The sequence below is a fragment of the Bison bison genome, unplaced genomic scaffold (genome assembly GCF_000754665.1).
Source record: "Bison bison bison isolate TAMUID 2011002044 unplaced genomic scaffold, Bison_UMD1.0 scf7180017864108, whole genome shotgun sequence".
Taxonomy (NCBI): Eukaryota; Metazoa; Chordata; class Mammalia; order Artiodactyla; family Bovidae; genus Bison; species Bison bison.
Window position 1 is genome coordinate 2,467,867 of NW_011494680.1, and position 18,934 is coordinate 2,486,800.

At 47.9% G+C, this 18,934-nt stretch overlaps 1 protein-coding gene and 1 pseudogene across 1 annotated transcript in view; both read left to right on the forward strand.

Annotated features, from left to right (window-relative positions):
• KLHL38 (kelch-like family member 38) overlaps positions 1–5,652 on the forward strand; it is a 12,165-nt gene extending 6,513 nt beyond the window's left edge. Inside the window, exons 3-4 of the mRNA XM_010838911.1 lie at positions 3,304–3,409; positions 4,555–5,652. Of these exons, the coding sequence (XP_010837213.1) occupies positions 3,304–3,409; positions 4,555–4,853 (405 nt within the window). The 3' untranslated portion in view covers positions 4,854–5,652. The remainder of the gene's footprint in view (positions 1–3,303; positions 3,410–4,554) is intronic.
• A 12,489-nt stretch (positions 5,653–18,141) lies between these two features.
• LOC104987836 lies at positions 18,142–18,676 on the forward strand (annotated as a pseudogene).
• The last annotated feature ends 258 nt before the right edge of the window (positions 18,677–18,934 follow it).

The window sequence follows — 18,934 nt, forward strand, 5'->3', positions numbered from 1 at the left end:
GGGGGAATGGGGGGGTTACTGTGCAAATTGTGTATGTAGATGTACCTTTCTACCTGGCCTTCTTTCCGCTTCTATGGCTGGAGGGCATTAGTCAAACCCTCTACCATAACAAAGTATCACTTCCTCCAGGGTGACAAACCATCCTTTGTTGTCCTTGCCTCAGCCTCTCTGAGGGTATCATGAGAATTATGAGCAAATGTTTAATCTATTTTTGAAACCATCCTCAAAACTGCTAAAGAAGAGCGAGCCAGGAGGCAGTTACTCAAGTAAAATGCAATCAGTGTTTGCTTTCCTCCAAGGATCTCATTTTTCAGAGTGTCACCTGCATATCTGCAGGTGGTTTAAAACACAAGGCTTGCCAGCCATTGTAGTTGAACCTCTCTAGCTGTGGCCTCTTCTATGCTTCACCAACTTTGAGAACTGACAGAGACTTCAAGAGAGCTTCAGTCTCAAAAGCCTCCATCAAGAAGAGCCACACAGGAGAAAAAGGAACCCTCCTGCACTGTTGGAACAATATGGCGGTGGTGGCGGCGGGAGTTCCGTTGCCAAGTCAAGTCCGACTCTTGTGACCCCGTGGACTGTAGCCTGCCAGGCTTTTCTGTCCTTCAGGTTTCTTAGGCAAGAATGGGTTGCCATTTCCTTCTCCATGGGATTTTTCTGACCCAGAGATCAAACGCATATCTCCTGCACTGCAGGCAGATTCTTTACCGATGCGCCACCAAGGATACCCATGGAGAACAGTATGGAAGTTCCTTAAAAAACAGAAATAGTGTTATCATACGATCCTGCAATCCCACTTGTGGACATATATCTGGAGAAAACCATAATTCAGAAAGATACATGACTCCAATATTCATTGCAGCAGTATTTGCAACAGTTAAGACATGGAAGCAACCTAAATGTTCATCAACAAATGAATAAACATGTGGTACATATATACAATGGAATATTACTCAGCCATAAAAAAGAATGAAATAATGCCATTTGTGCAACATGGATGGACCTAGAAGTTATCATATTAAGTGAAGTAAGTCAGACAGAGAAAGACAATCATATAATATCACTTACATGGGGAATCTTTAAAAAAAAAAAGAGAGAGAGAGAGAGATACAAATGAACATATTTACAATACAAAAACATAGAAAACAAACTTACGGTTACCAAAGGAGAAAGCTGGGGTGGCAGGCAAATAAATTAGGAAATTGGGATTAACATATATACACTACTATATATAAAATAGATAACCAACAATACCTGAAACTAACACAATATTGTAAATCAACTATACTTCGATTTTTAAAAACCTACAAAAAGGACTTCTCTGGTGGTCCAGTGACTCTGAGCTTCCATTGCAGGGGGCATGGGTTCAAGCCATGGTTGAGGAACTAAGATCCAGTATGCTTTGCATGGTGTGGCCAAAAATACAAACAGTTACCAAATATCTTTAAACACTACGGATTCTTTACCAGCTGAGCTACCAGGGAAGCTCGACTAAGCACCAGATATCTTTAAACACTACTAATACTGTAATAAATGCCAATTAGAGTAGTACACAATTTTTTAAAATCTTTTAAAAAGAAAAGAAAAGCCATCCCTCCATGGCCCCAAGCAGAGCCATGAGTGTGGTGAACAAAAGCATGGACTCTGGGCTCTTCCACTCAGTCTAGCTGTGTGACCCTGGGCATGTTACTTAACCTCTCTCAGCCTCAATGGTCTAATCTGAAAAATGGAGGGAAGTAGTGGTATCCACATCATAGGATGGTTGTGAAGATCAAATTTGATAAAATTAGAAAATATAAGGCCTTTAATATTAAAAAGCAGAGACATTACTTTGCCAACAAAGGTCCATCTAGTCAAGGCTATGGTTTTTCCAGTAGTCATATGGATGTGAGAGTTGGACTATAAAGAAAGTTGAGCACTGAAGAATTGATGCTTTTGAACTGTGGTGTTGGAGAAGACTCTTGAGAGTCCCTTGGACTGCAAGGAGATCCAACCAGTCCATTCTAAAGGAAATCAGTCATGAATATTCATTGGAAGGACTAATGTTGAAGCTGAAGCTCCAATATTTTGGCCACCTGATGCAAAGAACAGACTCATGTGAACAGACCCTGATGCTGGAAAACATTGAAGGTGGGAGGAGAAGGGGACAACAGAAGATGAGATGGTTGGATGGCATCACTGACTAGACGGATATGAGTTTGAGTAAACTCCAGGTGTAGGTGATGGACAGGGAGGCCTGGCATGCTGCAGTCCAGGGGATTGCCAAGAGTCGGATAAGACTGAGCAACTGAACTGAACTGAATATGGCAGCAATTATAATTCAAACAAAGAATTTTCCATGAAGAATATTGGAAAGTTTTTGTTCCTGCTTTTCTTATGTGAAGTCCATCCCACATCTCTCATGAACTAACTTACATTTGATATTTAAACTTTAAACTGAGGGATTTAATAGGAGCACATGTCTGGGAAGGCTTCCCCAGTGGCTCAGCAGCAAAGAGTCCACCTGTGATGCAGAAGACCTAGGAGATGCGGGCTTGATCCCTGGGTCAGGAAGATCCCCTGGAGGAGGAAATGGCAACCCGTTCCAGTATTCTTGCCTAGATAATCCCACGGACAGAGGAGCCTGGCGAGCTACAGTCCACCGGGTCGCAAAGAATTGGACACGACTGAAGTGACTGAGCATGCACACACACATCTGAGAATCATGATTTGCTGCTCTATTTCAGACCAAGGCCAAGAAATCCTGCCCCCATCTCTTTACTCTTTCTTCCTTTTCTCATGCTTCCTTTTTTTTTTCTCTTTCTATAATTCTAATGACTTTCAGGCATGACCTGTTCAAAAGCCTTCCTCGTTTAGACCCAAATTTATTCTTGGCCCTAAGACCCTCTCAGATAGACTGGAACATGTTGAAATCTAAACATGAGCCAGAAATAAAAATGATTCAAAGATCATTGGTTTTATGCAAGTCCAAGTTGCTCCATTTCTCATTGAAAAGAAAGAAATGTTCCAAGCAAGGTAAGCAAACACATACTATCAACTCAAATGCATAACTCTCAGTCCTTTCCACAGAAGCACAGGCACTGATCTCATGGGCCACATAAAGACCAATTTCTGATAACAGTTTCTTCATTCTGTTATATAATTATATTTTGTTTATTGATGGTAAGATACCTGTATTTTCAGAACCAGAGAAAAAATGCAAAGAAAGAGAAATCACTGCTCTTCTACCCTCTTAACTACTTCTACTTCTTAAAAACATATATCACTTTAAAATGCAGTGCCGTGATTTTATTTCTCCCTCAGGTTTATCACATTTCCAGAAACACATGGTTCAAAATGGAGACGAGAATGATCAAGAATGTGTGTGCCCCTGCCGTGGTGCTTGGGGAGAGGATTGTCATCGTGGGAGGTAAGTTTGAACGGAGGATCACGAGGCCAGACATGAACCTGGCATCTTTCCTGGGTAAAAGGGTAACTGACAGACAGGTATTGTCCTATAAGACAGCCTTTTTAAAAGCACATGACTGAACCACTTTGCTGTATACCTGGAAGTAACACAACATTGTAAGTCAACTCTACCCCCGAATATAAAACAAAAATTAGATTAAAAAAATAAGGAAATAAAATAAAAGCAGATCCATCCAGCTAGGGGAGTGTGGACGACTTGACAAAGCTATTTTCTCATCCAGAAGTCTCTCCATCTTTATCTGTAAAAAAGGAATGAAATCATGTAATATCTATTTCACAGAATTGTGATCATAAAATGTGCTCACCTATCTAAACCACTTAGCACTATCCCAGACCCAGGGCAAAAACCAAAAAAAAAAAAAAATGCTATTGTAAATAAGACTAGCTGCTAAGGGATAATTTCTCTGCAATTGCAGGATGTTACAGTTAAGAGGGCTGGTTGGGGTGGGGTGGGGGGCAGATAGACCTGAGTTCAAACCCTGACTCTGCCTGTCACTAATTGTCTGTATGCTCTTAGGCACATTTTTAATCTCTTTGTGCTTGTGTTTGCTGATCTGTAAAATGGGGGTCCTAAAAGTACCCACTAGATAAGGCTGTTGTGGGGACCCATTTCTGAGTTCCCAAAGCTCCTTCTTGGAATTGTTAAGGCTCTTGAATGAGCATATGTGAAAGATGAAAAGCTAATGAAGCTGAGAGGCCCCTGGAATCTCTGTTCTCAATTTAAGGATGACATGTGCACTGCCTTCACTTTGAGTTAAGATGCAGAGACTTGGGACTCTCTTGGCATCCAGTGGTTAAGACCCCACACTTCTACTGCAGAGGGCACAAGCTCAATCCCTGGTTGGGGAACTAAGATCTCACATACCACGCAGCATGACTAAAAACAAAATTTAAAAAAAAAAAATGCAGAGACTCAAGTCAGATAGATCCAGGTCCAGACCCCAGCTTAATGAAACATTCCATGCTTTAGTTCAAAGTATAGCCTCAGGGTTAGGCGATGGCAGAGATCAGACAGGTCCCCGGACCACCCGCCTCCAGTCCCAACTAAGCATCGCTGACCTTCTCGATATGCCATTTGGTTTTCAGGTTACACGAGGAGGATCCTTGCTTATGACCCTCAATCCAACAAATTTGTCAAATGCGCGGACATGAAAGACCGGAGGATGCACCATGGAGCCACGGTGATGGGAAACAAGCTCTACGTGACGGGCGGGCGGCGGCTGACCACGGACTGTAGCATCGAGGACTCGGCCTCCTTCGACTGCTACGACCCCGAGACGGACACCTGGACGTCCCAGGGGCAGCTGCCCCACAAGCTCTTTGACCACGCCTGCCTCACCCTCCAGTGCATCCCCCACCACTCCACCGTCCCGTGGGTTCCATGAGAAACTGAGAAGTCATCTGTCCTAGTCAAGATGCTCTGGTTGCAAGAGACAGAGCCCAGCTCCAAAAAGCTTAACCCTAGAGGGGTGCAGGGGGAGCTAACAGGAGGGAAAGTTGCAGAGCCTGGAGACCTGGGACCACGCACACTGCTGACAGAACTCTGTCTCTCGCTCGATCTCTGTCTCTCTGTGTCTTTTCTCGCTCTCTCTCTCTCTCTCTGCCTCCCTCCTTCTCTACCTCATTTGTAGGCTTCTTTATCCACACAGTGTGGGAACAATGGCAACTGATGAATCCTGACCCACACTCTCTAGCTTCAGAAGAGAACTTTACCACTATCCATATAATATCTGCTCCCCCAGAATGATGGTGATTGGCCCTTTTTGAATTCCAAGCCTCCCTCTTGAGGAAATCACCATTTCCAGTGACTGTGTTACTCTAGTTGGCTTGTCCTGGATTGTGTCTCTACAGGCCAAGGTGGGGTTAACAGTTGCTGCTGACAACCTATCTAAACTACACATAATGGATGGAAGTAGTTTCCAAGTGCAAGAAAGAAATGCTGAGCTCACAAAACCACATCTTTCCAAAACATCCTGGAAATTCAGAATGAGAGGGCAAAGACACCCAGCAGGGCCCCTGGAAGTCCTTCTTCCAGGAACCACAGGCCCTGACTGTTTCTCTGTGGGCTTCCCAGGTGGTTCAAAGGTAGAGCATCCACCTGACAATGCCAGACACGTGGGTTCGATCCCCGGGGTGGGGGAAGATCCCCTGGAGGAGAAAATGGCAACCCACTCCAGTATTCTTGCCTGGAGAATCCCATGGACGGTGGAGCCTGGTGGGCTACAGTCCACGGGGTCGCAAAGAGTCAGACACGACTGAAGTGACTAAGCACATCCACACACTATTTCTCTGCATTCTAGATGTAGTGCATTGGAATGCCAGAAACTTGGTATCTAGTATTTGCTAAGTTATCTGCACCACCACAAAAAATAAAAATAAAGTGTGTTTCTGCTGCCAAGTGATGTTTTTCTCCAGCCTCTGGGGAGCTATAAACCTGCAGAATTTATCAAGGTTTTCATTTTGATAAATGTTATAAGAATTGCTGTCCTAAGGAAAGCCAACAAATTCATTCAGAATTTACCGCAATCGTGGCCCTTCCAATGCCAAGGCTGGCCATTTCTGTATGGCCCTTTTTATCTCAAAGTGTCTCCACGCTGGCTCAGTCCCACACATGGGAATTAGCTGAAGCTGCTGGCACATTACAATCACCTGGGAAGAAGTCTGAAAATGGGGCTGAGCCTCACTGAGGATGCACAGATGGGGATTCTCAGAGGCAGGGTCAGAGCTCTGGGTTTTGGGGTTTTTTTTTTGGTTGTTGTTTTCTTTGGCCACACTATGTGGCTTGCAGGATCTTAGTTCCCCAACTAAGGGGAACTTGCCCACTTGGGGCGACTTGCTTCACTTGCCCACCTTGGCAGTGAAAGTGTGGAGTCCTAACCACTAGACCACCAGGGAAGTCCCCAGAACTCTGTACTTTTGAAAAGCGTCCCGGATGACCGTAACGTACATGCACTGAGGTCCAGAACCACCACCCTGCTCAGTCGTGGGCGCTGAAGACCTTCATGTGCTGGTCCCAGTCCCATCCTGTCCTGCCAGCCCCGCCCCAGCCCAGCGGCAGAGGCCAAGTCCTCTCTCCACCAAGGGAAGTGTCCAGAATGGGTCTTGATGCCCTGAGCCTGCATCCCGGTGCCCCCAAGCTGAAGCCTTCCTCCCCACCCAGCTCTCCAGGTCCATGGTCCAGACTTTTCTTTTCCTCCCAGTTTGTAGTTTTTGCACTCCTTCTCCTGCTCTGCCCTGCTCCCCAGACCACTTTGCTGTTGTCCAGACACCCTCCCCAGATGGTCAGCACCTGAGCTGTTGGCTGGCCTTACTCCAGCTTTTTCTCTTTGACCCTCTCTGAGTAGGCTCTCAGTCTCACCTCTCCTCTGACCCTGTACTCATGAAGGTGACCAATGACTCCATAAGCCCACACAGGGAGCCCACTGTCCCTTCATGCCTGACTTGACTGGTCAGCAGCATATGACACAGCGGACCCTCCCTCCATCTCGAAATACCTTCCTCGCTCGGCCTCTGGAACAACCATTCTCTTCCTTCTCCCTGCAGTTCATCCTTGTCTCCTTGTTTTCCTGGAGACTATGTGGTGCTTTACTAACCTCAGTGCTTAACCCTGAGAACTTTTTCAGATCTACTCTCACTCCCTGGATAAAGAGCCTACCTGCCAATGCAGGAGATATAAGAGATGTGGGCTTGATTCCTGGGTCGGGAAGATCCCCTGGAGGAGGAAATGGCAACTCACTCCAGTATTCTTGCCTGGAGAATCCCATGGACAGAGGAGCCTGGCGGGCTACAGTCCATGGGATTACAAAGAGTCAGACACCACTGAAGCAACTTAGCACATCACTCCCTGGGTGCAAAGCTCACCCAGGGCCTGGCCATCCACACTGTCCCACTACTGCTGACTGGCAGCTTTCTCTGTCTCTAGACAGAAGGGAAAGTGGGTTCCACTGCCTACCCTGCATCTCCACACTGATGTTAAAGAGACAGTTCAAACTGAACATGTTCAAGATCAATCTTTTCTCTCCAAGATGACCCCTCCATGGGCTTCTCCATTCTGGGAGAGAACAATACCCTCTCCCAGTTTCTCAGGCCCAAAGCCTCAGACACTCGTCTTGGCTCTTTCTCTCACACCTCCTTCTGTTTGTTCCAAGACTATCCAGAGCCACATGGCGCCTCACCCCCACAGCTCTGCCTCTGGTCCTGGCCGTCACCTTGATTCCAGCTAAACCATCACCATCATTTCCTCACCGGCCTCTCTGCTTCCACTTTGCCCCTGAACCTCTTCTCCACACAGCAGCCTGAGTGCCCTTCAGTTCAGTTCAGTTCAGTTCAGCTGCTCAGTTGTGTCCGACTCTTTGAGGCCTCATGGACTGCAACACACCAGGCTTCCCTCTTCGTCGCCAACTCCTGGAGTTTACTCAAACTCATGTCCATTGAGTCGGTGATGCCATTGACCCATCTCATCCTCTGTTGTCCTCTTCTCCTGCCTGCCATGTACCTGGAGTGACCTTCGTTACACACAAAAGTGAGACAGAATCGATCATTCCCCTGTTCCCTCCAGAGCCTTCCCAGTTGTCTCAGGCCACCTGCAGGGATCCGCAAACTTGCTTCTCCACCAGCTCCGGCCACCTCTCTGCTCTCATCTCCTGATCTCGCCTCCCAATACGTCCTCCATTTCTTGTTCGGCCTCAGCCTCCAGCTCACACATTTCCAGCAATTCTCCACTTTCTGTTTCCAAGCTTGCTGTGCCCTCCTCCAGAAAATGCTTGCCCAATTCATAACCATGTGGTTTGCTCCCTGGAGTCTCTGCTGATGCCTCCGTCTGATCCATCCACATCTGGTCCTTTCACCAGATGACAACCCTGAAATAGACCCCCAATACCTCCGGCCCCTCTGTCTCCATCACTCCTTCTCTGAGTGCAGCCATCCCCCGCCTCCTACCAGTCTCCTAATAGACTCACTGCTTCCATTCCTGTCCCTCTGATCGTTCCTCAAATAACAGGCAGAGTATTCTTTTAAAAATTCAGTTCTGATTGTTAGGTAGGAGTCCAAAATGGTGGTGGCTAAAAGACAAGGAAGGGAAAAGCCCGCAAAAATAGAACAAAAGAAGGTCTGAGGACTGGAGTGAGGACCTCAGGTAAAACAAACAACACTCCTGGCTAGCCCAATTTACACAGGACAGGCCCAGGGAGAGAGAAACATAAATAGAGGAGCCAAAGCTAGCTCGCTCGCTCTCTCTCTCCCGCGTGCTAGGTCGCTCTTCTCCTCGGGTCTTTGGATTGATGTGCCCTCACGCCTCGAAGATGGATTTTCCTGCTATCTTCTAAATAAAATAGAGCTGTAACACTGAGCTGTAACACTGATTTGTCTAAGAGCTATAACATGGTCCATTCAAGACCTGAGAGCTATAACACGCTCTATCCAAGACCTGAGAGCTGTGACATGCCGAGGGGGCTTTAATGTCCTTCACTCCAAATCTTTGTTGTGACGAGACAAAGAACCAAGGAACATACACTCGAGTGACATGATCATGTTACTTTCCTGTTCAAAATGATGTTAAGTCTTCCAGAGACCTTTGCAAGAATCTAGCCTTTATCTACCCTCCAGGGCTTCTCTGACCCAGCCCCTGCCTTTCTCTCTGACTTCATCTTTTGCTTCCCCTGCTCCCTACAGTCATCTCTGCTTTAGCCATCCTTTCTTAGTCCCCCTCCTCTCTCTTGCCACAGGGGCTTTACACTTGTTCTTGGCCCTGCTTAATACACACCACCTCCCTCACCTCTTCAACTAATGTAATTTCAGTTTATACTTGACACTCCAGATTTAAAAGTCATTGCATCGAGGAAGTCTTCCATGCCCCCCACCACCCCAGCCTGGGTCAACTCTCCTATTAAATGACCCCCTTGTCTCTGATATGACCCCTTTGAAGCCCTCACCCCATCTGTGATAATTTGATCATCATCTTCCCCTCTATAGTCTTACACTTGTTCCATTTTCCTCTGCATTCCCAGAGCCAGGGCTGGCTGGGCTCAGCGTCAGCCACAGGGATTGCAGATCCTCGATAAACATGTGATGAGTGGATGAAAGAATTGGTAAGTGGACACAGAGGCTGAATCATCACCACCTCGGGGATCTCCATCTCAAACTCAGAGCTAAGTATGCATAGGCACTACTTTAAGCTCTCCCAGGCCCTCTGCTAAGGAACACTCTGTCCTTCCCGCTTTCCCTCTCCTTTCCCCTCCTAAATCAAGTTTGGTGACTCTGGGTGGCACAGCCTACCTCAGTCAAGCCTGCAGGCTTTGTCCAAAGGGCCCTATTTGCCTGGAATTAGAAGGAGGCGTCTTGCCATCTATAACTCCTTTTGCGGCCTCCAACAATCCTTCTGTCAGAGACTTGCTAATGCTTTGACTTTCTTTTCCCTTTGTCTCCATCCAATATTTAATAAGCTGCCAGAGTCTGTGGCTACTCAGAGCTCATCTAAGTCTCCCTGGGGCACAAAACTATGTAAATTGCCTGCTGGGATTTATAAAGAAAGATGTCCCAGAGCCAAACCCATTAGGGCACACATCACAGGCCAGCTCCGTGGGTCAGATCAGATGCCTCTGTGACAGGTGCATGCCACACACCTGGGCCTCCCGAGGTCAAGCCCCACATCTGAACTGGGCTGCAAAATGACCCTCCACATCCGAGGAATCCTTTCCAATCTGCTGACCATAAACTCAGACCAACACGAAAGAGAGAGAAGGTTTTGGCACAAAGTGTCCTCAGTCTTGCTGCTTGAGGAGAGAGTCACGGTCCAGAGCTGAGGTCAAAATATATTTAGCCAGGAGCAGTGAAACATTTTAAGTGGAAAAATGTCAACTAGGCTGACTAATCATCTCAACAGGCAACAAGGGAAGAGGGGGAAATGAAGCAGAGTGAGGGCTAAGCAAGAAAACATCCACAAAAACATCAAACACCCTGTCCCAACACACCAGGGAGCAGGAGGGGGACTAGCAGAGAAAACGGCACGGGAGGAAAGAAACTGCAGCAGGGGAGCGGTAAGTGGGGTGCAGGAGGGGCTGCCAGCTTCCGCACTGAGACACTCCCCCCGCAGCCCTGACTCCCAGCAGGCATCTTGTAAGAAGGTCTGCTGTGCTGAGACCACCATCAGGCCCCACGCTGACCAGGAAATGACCAGCAGATACTACAGCAGCGGTCCCCTGGCAGAGCTACATGGCCCCAGTGAGAGACAGTTGCTGGCATCCTGGCCCCACCCCATGCAGACCCTTCCTGACTCTCATCCCCATGAGCAGTGGTGACTCAGAAGGTGAACCCCCTCCTGGAGGGTCCAGTCTCCCCTCCATATGGTCTCCCCCTTATAATCCTGCTTCATCCTCTTTTATATCCTGTCTGATGAGGGTTTCCCAGACGGCTCAGTAGTAAAGAATCTGCTTGCCTGTGCAGGAGACGCAAGAGACGTGGGTTTGATCCCTGGGTGAGGGGGATCCTTGGAGGAGGAAATGGTAATCCACCCCAGTATTCTTGTCTGGAAAATTCCATGGACAGAGGAGCCTGGTGGGCTACAGTCCACGGGCTCACAAAGAGTCAGACACAACTGTGTGACTGAGCATGAGCACATGCTCTGTCTGATGAACAAGAGCAAGCCCCAGATATCCATGTTTTGAAAACCAAGTACCCCTGCCGCCTATAATAAAACTCTGTAACACCCTGACAAGGACGATAACTGGCTTTACTCAAACGTGTTCTCGGTACGTCTGACACCACCCTCTCCACACAGCTCCAACACACCCCCGTGCCTTTCCACAGGCTACTTCTTCTGCTCCAGTGCCTCCCCCAGCCCTACCTACTGAACCCTTACTTGGCCTTCACCTCCTCCATGGAACTCTTTCCAACTTTTCTACCCACCTTCCCCTCTCCCTCCCTCCCTTTATTCCCGCTCTTTTCATATTATAGCACCACAGAGACCTGGAATGAAACCAGAAGGGGTGCTCTTCGTGGAGGTGAAGACAGAGTCTCAGTGCCCCATAAACCCCTGGGCCAAGTTCAATCACTGCTTGGCACTCAGACGACGCTGAAGTGCTTGTGGAATGAACGAGTGCCTGCACAAACGAACAGACCCTAAACACCACCAGGGTGTTCATGCTGCTGTGGGTGAGAACTTATGCACTGGTGCTTTTAAGTCAGGAGTGAACCCCGATGGTGCTTAAGTTTTAAAAATTATTATTGCAGACCGACCTGACAACAATGAAAAACACAGATTAGAACAGTATGAAATATGATGGGGAAGAAAATGACATTGATTTTTAACCCTGGGAATGTTATTCAAAATGGCACAGCTGATGGCCATCAGGCCATCCAGGTCCCCAGAACTCCACATGCCCACCTGGATCATTTTTCAGAGAATCTTCCCCTTCCCCTCACCCAATCCAGTCATCTGGACTTGGATGGCATTGAGTCCTTCCCCAGCCTCAGGGACCCCAACAACCTTCCCTTGCCAACAAGTGTTTATTTGTGGAAGCAGGCACAGAAATGTGGGAGCAGGAGAAACCTGGGCCGGGATTCAGGGTCTGTCACTCCCTGGCAGTGCAACGTCTAAAAAGTTACTTCACTTCTCTGAGCCTCAGTTTCCACATCTGGAAAATGGGTGGACTTTTACCTACCTGAGGGATTGTTTGGAGAACGACAAGACAGATGATGGCCATTAACAGACACAGTACAGTGTCTGACATTGAGTGGACAATGGACACAGTCAAGTTCCCTTCTCTTCCTCTGTATTAGGTATTTCTCTCTGTCTTCTTCACTGGCCAGTCTGCACGTCCCCCATGAAAAACTTCACTCAGTACCCACTTGGACCAAGGAGAAGCAGTTGACACAGATAACCCTTGGCAGCCCCTCCCCTCTGGCTGCCACAGTTTCTCACACCTGAGAACCCATTTCCTGCCTCTGCTCACTGATCCTCCTTTGAAAGCACTGCTCTCTTCTTCCTTCATTCACTTATAAGCTATTATGCATTCAACAAGTACTGAGCAGAAACCCCTACTTGCAGGCACAGTGGTAAGGAGGTGAATGAGGCTCCTGCTCTCATTGACCAATGGAGTTTCCCCAACTGCATGTGCTCCAACCTGGGAAGACAGTGTGGGAATGAGGGCAAGGCTCTGATACCTCCTTTAGGACTCAGCTCAGACACTGTGTTGGCTCCCAGGGGTTCCCAAGGCTGCCATAACAAACTCTACCAACTCAGCAGGTTCTAACAACAGAAATTTGTTCTCCCACGTTCTGGAGGCTAGAAATCCAAAATCAAGGTATCGGCAGGGCTGGGCTCCCTCTGAAGGCTCTAAGAAGAATCTTGCCTCATCTCTTCCAGCTTCTAGGGGCTCCTGGAAAACACTGCCATTCCTTGGCCGGTAGCTGCATTGCTCCAGTCTCTGCCTCCATCATCACACAACCTTCTCTGCATGTCCTCCTCTGTCTCTTATTGGACTTGGGGCTTACCCTAACTCGTATGATCGCATCTTGATCCTTACCTTATTACGTCTGCAAAGACCCTACTTCAACCAAGGTCACATTCTGAGGTTCTGAGTTGTCATGAATTTGGGGAGGAGGCATTATCTATCCCATGTAGACAACATCTCTCCCCAGAAGGCATCTTGCTGACCTGCACCATCCTTGGTCCCAGGCTGGGCCACCACGACAGACACCTCCTCATCTTCCCTTTTCATCAGGGGCATCTCATGGGTGGGGACCATGTCTGAGAAGGTACTCAGTAAATGTGTATTGAACTGAACTAAACCATTTCACTGGAGAAGGAAATGGCAACACACTCCAGTATTCTTGCCTGGAGAATCCCATGGACAGAGGAGCCCGGTGGACCGCAGTCCATGGGGTCAAAGAGTTGGACACGACTGAGCGACTAAACCACCACCAAACCACTTCATAGGGACTGCTGCTGCTAAGTCACTTCAGTTGTGTGCGACTCTTTTCGACCCCATAGACAGCAGCCCACCAGGCTCCCCTGTCCCTGGGATTCTCCAGGCAAGAACATTGGAGTGGGTTGCCATCATAGGGACTAGCAACTCTTTAATGAACTCCACGGTCAATGTATACAAGATATAGCTTTCGAGCAGCTTCCCAAAATCCCAAGGTGAGCAACGTTTGCCAAATGCCTATCAAGGAGGAGTTAGAGTCCGTGAAGAGAAGCCCAGAATCAGGCACGAGAAATGATCTAAGAGAACTCATTTGTTAGCACAATGTCACCACCATGTCCTCTTCTCCGTCTAGCCAACATAAGCCTTTGGGATGACGTCGTGAGAGGCTGCACGTTAACACAGAAGCCAATGCCGAGGGGGCTGGAGGGAGGGGTCTGGTTTCTGAAATGTCAGCTCTCATGCAGTCTTATAGGAATTCTAGTCTTCCATTCAAACACCATATCATTCTCTTCTTGCAGGGAGTTTGGGTTTTGTTTTCCCTAAAGATACCCATGAGTCTCTTTTGTTCTTCATTTTACTTATTTGATTTAATTAGGATTCCAGGGCCTATGGTCCAGAAATCCCCAGTGATGCTCCCAGAACAAGTTGATGGTCCAGAAAATGGTGATTTGAGGACAGAGATTCAAGAATCCCAAGTGTTTGTAAGTTAGGAGGATGCAAACACAAGAGCCTAGTCCTATTCAAAATTGGAGGCTGTTTCTGCATTTCCCCCCAAAAACCCTCTGGCTCTCCTTACGTTCAGAGACCAGAGGCCACCCCAGGGCAACTGCAAAATCAAAACCCTTGGAGACAGCCTGGAAGTGAGGCAATGTGGAGACATCTATTCTCAAGATAAGACTGAGGAGAAAATAGTAGAATTCACTAGCAGAGCCTCTGAGACACTTATCTTTGGTGAAGTGTTGGAGAAGAAAACAGAATTAATCCCCACTTTGGCTATAGATGTGTTTGACTTAACTTATCTGCAGGGCAAAACTAAGAATGCTCGTGGTTTGAGAGGGCCCAGATAATTCTCCACTTGAGACTGAGACCACCAGGGTCTGTGCACACAGGTGTAACAATTGCTTTTTACTTGATAAGCTTTATCCAACTCTTTTGAGATCCCACGACTGTAGCCTGCCAGGCTCCTCTATCCATGGGATTATCCAGGGAAGAATACTGGAGTGGGTTACCATTTCCTTCTCCAGGGTATCTTCCCAGACCAGGGATCGAACCAACATCTCCTCCATTAGCAGGCAGATTCTTTACCTGTTGAGCCATCAGGGAAGCCGGTATAACAATTAGCCTTCAGAAAATGTTTGCTGACTGAAGTAATCCACGAATGACAATGACTAACATTTCCTGCCCCCTTACTAAGCACTGTACCCACATTACCTGGCTCAGGTATCACAAGACTCTTCCAGATTCTCCTCAGCACCTTCCTGAAACCCTTTATCAAATACCTTCTGGAATTTCCCTGGCAGTCCAGTGGTTAAGACTCTGTACTTCCAATGCAGGGGATAAGGGTTCGATCCCTGGGCAGGGAACTAAGATCTTGCATGCTGCAAAGCCAAAAAAAGAAAAAAAATCAACTGTCTAAAATAAAATACAGCCTCCACCCCACCCACTGCATTATTCTTTCTCACCCCTTTTGTCTTTATTTCATACCTTTAATCATAACTATTTATTGTTTAATTTGTTTTTGTGACTTTATTTAGCTGATGCCCTCACCCAAATGGAAGTCCCATGAGGACGGAGAACAGGGTTGCCTTGGCCACATCTGTCTCCTTGGTTCCTGACACAGAGAAGGTAACCAACACAGGTTTGCTCAACAAATGAATACTCAACCCCTCCAGAGGAGGGCTGCAGGAAGACTACTCTGCGGGCAGCCAGGGGAAGGATGGAGGAATCCAGAGAGTTTAGATGCGCTGCTATTCCCATCCCACGATGAGCTACAGCTGTTAATAGAACAGCAAGGACTTAGGAAACAAGGAAACAGAATCCACAGGGAGCTGGACACTAACTGATGCACAAAGGGGAGGAGGTGGGGAGCAAAGAAGAGAGAGAGCACGCAGTTGCTAGCTTGACTGACTCTCAGGATGACTGTGCCATCAGCAGAGAAGTGCAGGACAAAGGCAAAGGGAGGTTCGCCTTGGGGCTGCTAGCCAGGAGGTGAGAACCCAGAGACAGGAACTGAGGTCTCCCATGTCCAGAGCAGTGTCCCCTGCACCCCGGAGTTGGCACAGCCCTGTGGATCTGTAATCTTGCCTACAGTCTGTCTGGGGCTTCCCAGGTGGTGCAGTAGTAAAGAATCTGCCTGCCAATACAGGAGATGAAAGAGAGGCAGGCTCGGTCCCAGGTTGTGAAGATCCCCTGTAGAAGGAATTGGCAACCCACTCCAGTATTCTTGCCTGGAGAATCCCATGGACAGAGGAGCCTGGTGGGTTACTGTCCAAGGGGAATTACAAAAAGTCGGACACTATTGAAGTGACTGAGCACATAGCCTATCTCCCCCACTAGGTCTTAGGGACCCATCTCAGAACCCCCTTTTGAGACTTTCCAGTCCCCACTCCAGTACTCTTGCCTGGAAAATCCCATGGATGGAGGAGCCTGGTAGGCTGCAGCCCACGGGGTCACTAGAGTCGGACACGACTGAGTGGCTTCACTTTCATGCATTGGAGAAGGAAATGGCAACCCACTCCAGTGTTCTTGCCTGGAGAATCCCAGGGACGGGAAGCCTCGTTGGCTGCCATCTATGGGGTCGTACAGAGTCGGACACGACTAAAGTGACGCAGCAGCAGCAGTCGCCACTGAAAACACCTCTAACAGTGGTTTGCGTGGTGACCTTTCGAGTCTGCAGAGGAGGCTATATGGCAGTTTCTGAATGGACAACAGCACAGAGGGAGCCAAAGTGCCTGGCTGTGTGACCCCGAGAAAATTAACCAACCTCTCTGTTTCTCAGTTTCCTCCTCTCTAAATTAGGGATTATGATAACACGTGCCTCCTCATAGAGTTTTTGCGAGGATTAACTGAATTAATATACATAAGTGCTATCTGTGGGTTGGCCGTTAATACCATTTCTGCTATTAAACATAATGCATTACAAAGAGCCATCTGTAGCTATATGGCCTTGGGGACATCTCTTAACCTCTCTGAGCATCAGGATCCCCTGTGGTAAAGTGGAGATGAGGATGCTATCTCACTGTAGTGGTTTGAATCATGGCCCCAAAACATAAAACCTTATTTGGAAAAAAAAGAGATCTTTGCAAATGCGGTTATATAAAGGATCTCAGGATGAGATAATCCCGGATTAACTAGGCAGATCATAAATCAAATGGCAAGTGTCCTTTAAGAGAAAGGGTGAGGGAGATTTGAGGCACAGAGGCAAAGATGAAGGCAGAGACTGGAGTTACGCAGCCCACAAGCCATGAAAAGCCTGAAGCCATCAGAAACCCGAAGAGGCAAGGAAGAGTCCTTCCTCATCTAAAGCCTCTAGGAGGGGAGCAACCCTGCCAATACCTTGATTTGGGGCTTCTGGACTCCAGAACTTGAGATAATGTATTTCTATTGTTTCAGACCATGGGATTGTTATAGCACCCACAGAAAAGCAGTAACTCCTTCATAGGATTCCTGCAAGAATTAGAAGAGATAACATCCATAAGGGCTGCCCTGGTGGTGCTAGGGGTAAAGAATCTGCCTGCCAATTCAGGAAATGGGTAGGGAAGATCCCCTAGAGAAGGAAATGGTAACCCATTGCAGTATTCTTGCCTGGAGAATCAGACAGAGGAGCCTGGCGGGCTACAGTCCATGGGGTTGCAAAAGAGTCGAACAGGACTTAGCGACTAAACAGCAACAACATTGTTATAATTTACCTCCCTTCCCTGGACCTTTGTCTCCCCACCTGTAAAATCAGAATTTACATGCAATAAAGGTGTCCAAGTTTTTGCTACCTTCTGCCAGCTCCTTCACCCTTCAGCTCCCTCACATGGCAAGTTGGGACCATGTTATAATAATTCCTTTTCTCTCTCTTTCTACCTCTGTCCATCATCTCAAAGATCCGTGATGGACAATGTCCCCAGTGAACAGTCTTCATATCTCTATATCCATCATGGAGGATGGTGAGCACTTGCCTTTATCCCCCATCTTCAAACTGGAGGTGATGATGAGATCACAGAATCCTGAGCAGTCACCCTCCAGATCTTCCAGTCTGAAAGAAGACCCTGGGCAAGCTACTCAACCCCACTAGGACATGACTGCCCAAATTATATTTTCGGAATGATAATATCCTCCTCCTTCTCAGGGCTTGATGAGGAGGAAGCACTTAAGGTGACCATATAAATGTCGAAGGCAAAAATAATATGGTGGAGGTAATAACACATAGAGAAGTAAAAATGTGCAGTGACATTAAGAATGTCAATGCCATTTGAAATATAAATATACAGTGACTCTGTAAATGACGATGATAGCAGAAAGGACGAGAAGAAGGAGATGGTGATGCTTCATGGGTGTACTGGATGGGAATCTGTCGCCAGACTATGCAAAGGGGCTCCCCCTAACGACTCTCCCTGGCTCCATTCTCTCCTCTCGTCACTCTTGCCCTGCCACCAGGAGTCAGGATTGGAACGACACTCCTAGCAGAAGTGGGGAAACAATGGATTCATTTATTTTTCAAAAAAATAAAGCTGGCCTGCGAGCTACGGAGTCGCGACGGACCATGGAGAACAGCGACAAGGAAGGCATCGCCAAGCGCTGCGTCCACCTGCGCCCTGATGCCCTGGCCGACCCCACCCTCGTCTCCCTGCACCTTCTGCCCTGCGGGGTCTGGGTTACCACCCCACCCCCACCCCCCACCCCCGCTCCGTGGGGCGCTTCTTTAGCCCAGCCATCCATCCGCCAGGGTCTTGATGCACTGGAAGTGTCGTTTCGGGGCCGTAGTCTACGTGCCGAGGAGGTGGTGGTGCTGCCCGGCTTCGTGGGATATGCGATGACAGAAGAGAAGGCAGAGGTGTTGGGGAGGCAAGATGACCACAGCGAGAGGAGCAGGAACTGGTGGAAACCCCGGAGGCACTGGAGCGGGACTTTGATGGCTTGATTGGGACCTCGACCGCTTGCTTGGAGCCACAGCCAATTTCAGCAGCTTCACCCTGTGGGGCCTGGAATCTATCCCTGGTCCGGAAGCCAAAGTGCGTGGGCACCTAACCTGGTGCACCCTAGCTGCAGCGATTCATGTACAGGTACCTGAAGACTGAGAACCAGAGCTTGAAATTGAAAGCCACCGATGCCTTCACCCCAATAAACCCCTTCTTCAGTGTGGAGCCAGAGTCCCTCAGGCAATAAAGGAGCTCTTCACAGAAAAATCAATCAATCAATCTGACCTGATCACTCCCTTTCTTAAATCTCTTGCATGGTTAGGAAGAAAGTCAAACTCCACTTCCATACCCAGACTCTGACGCTGGGAGGGATTGGGGGCAGGAGGAGAAGGGAACGACAGAGGATGAGATGGCTGG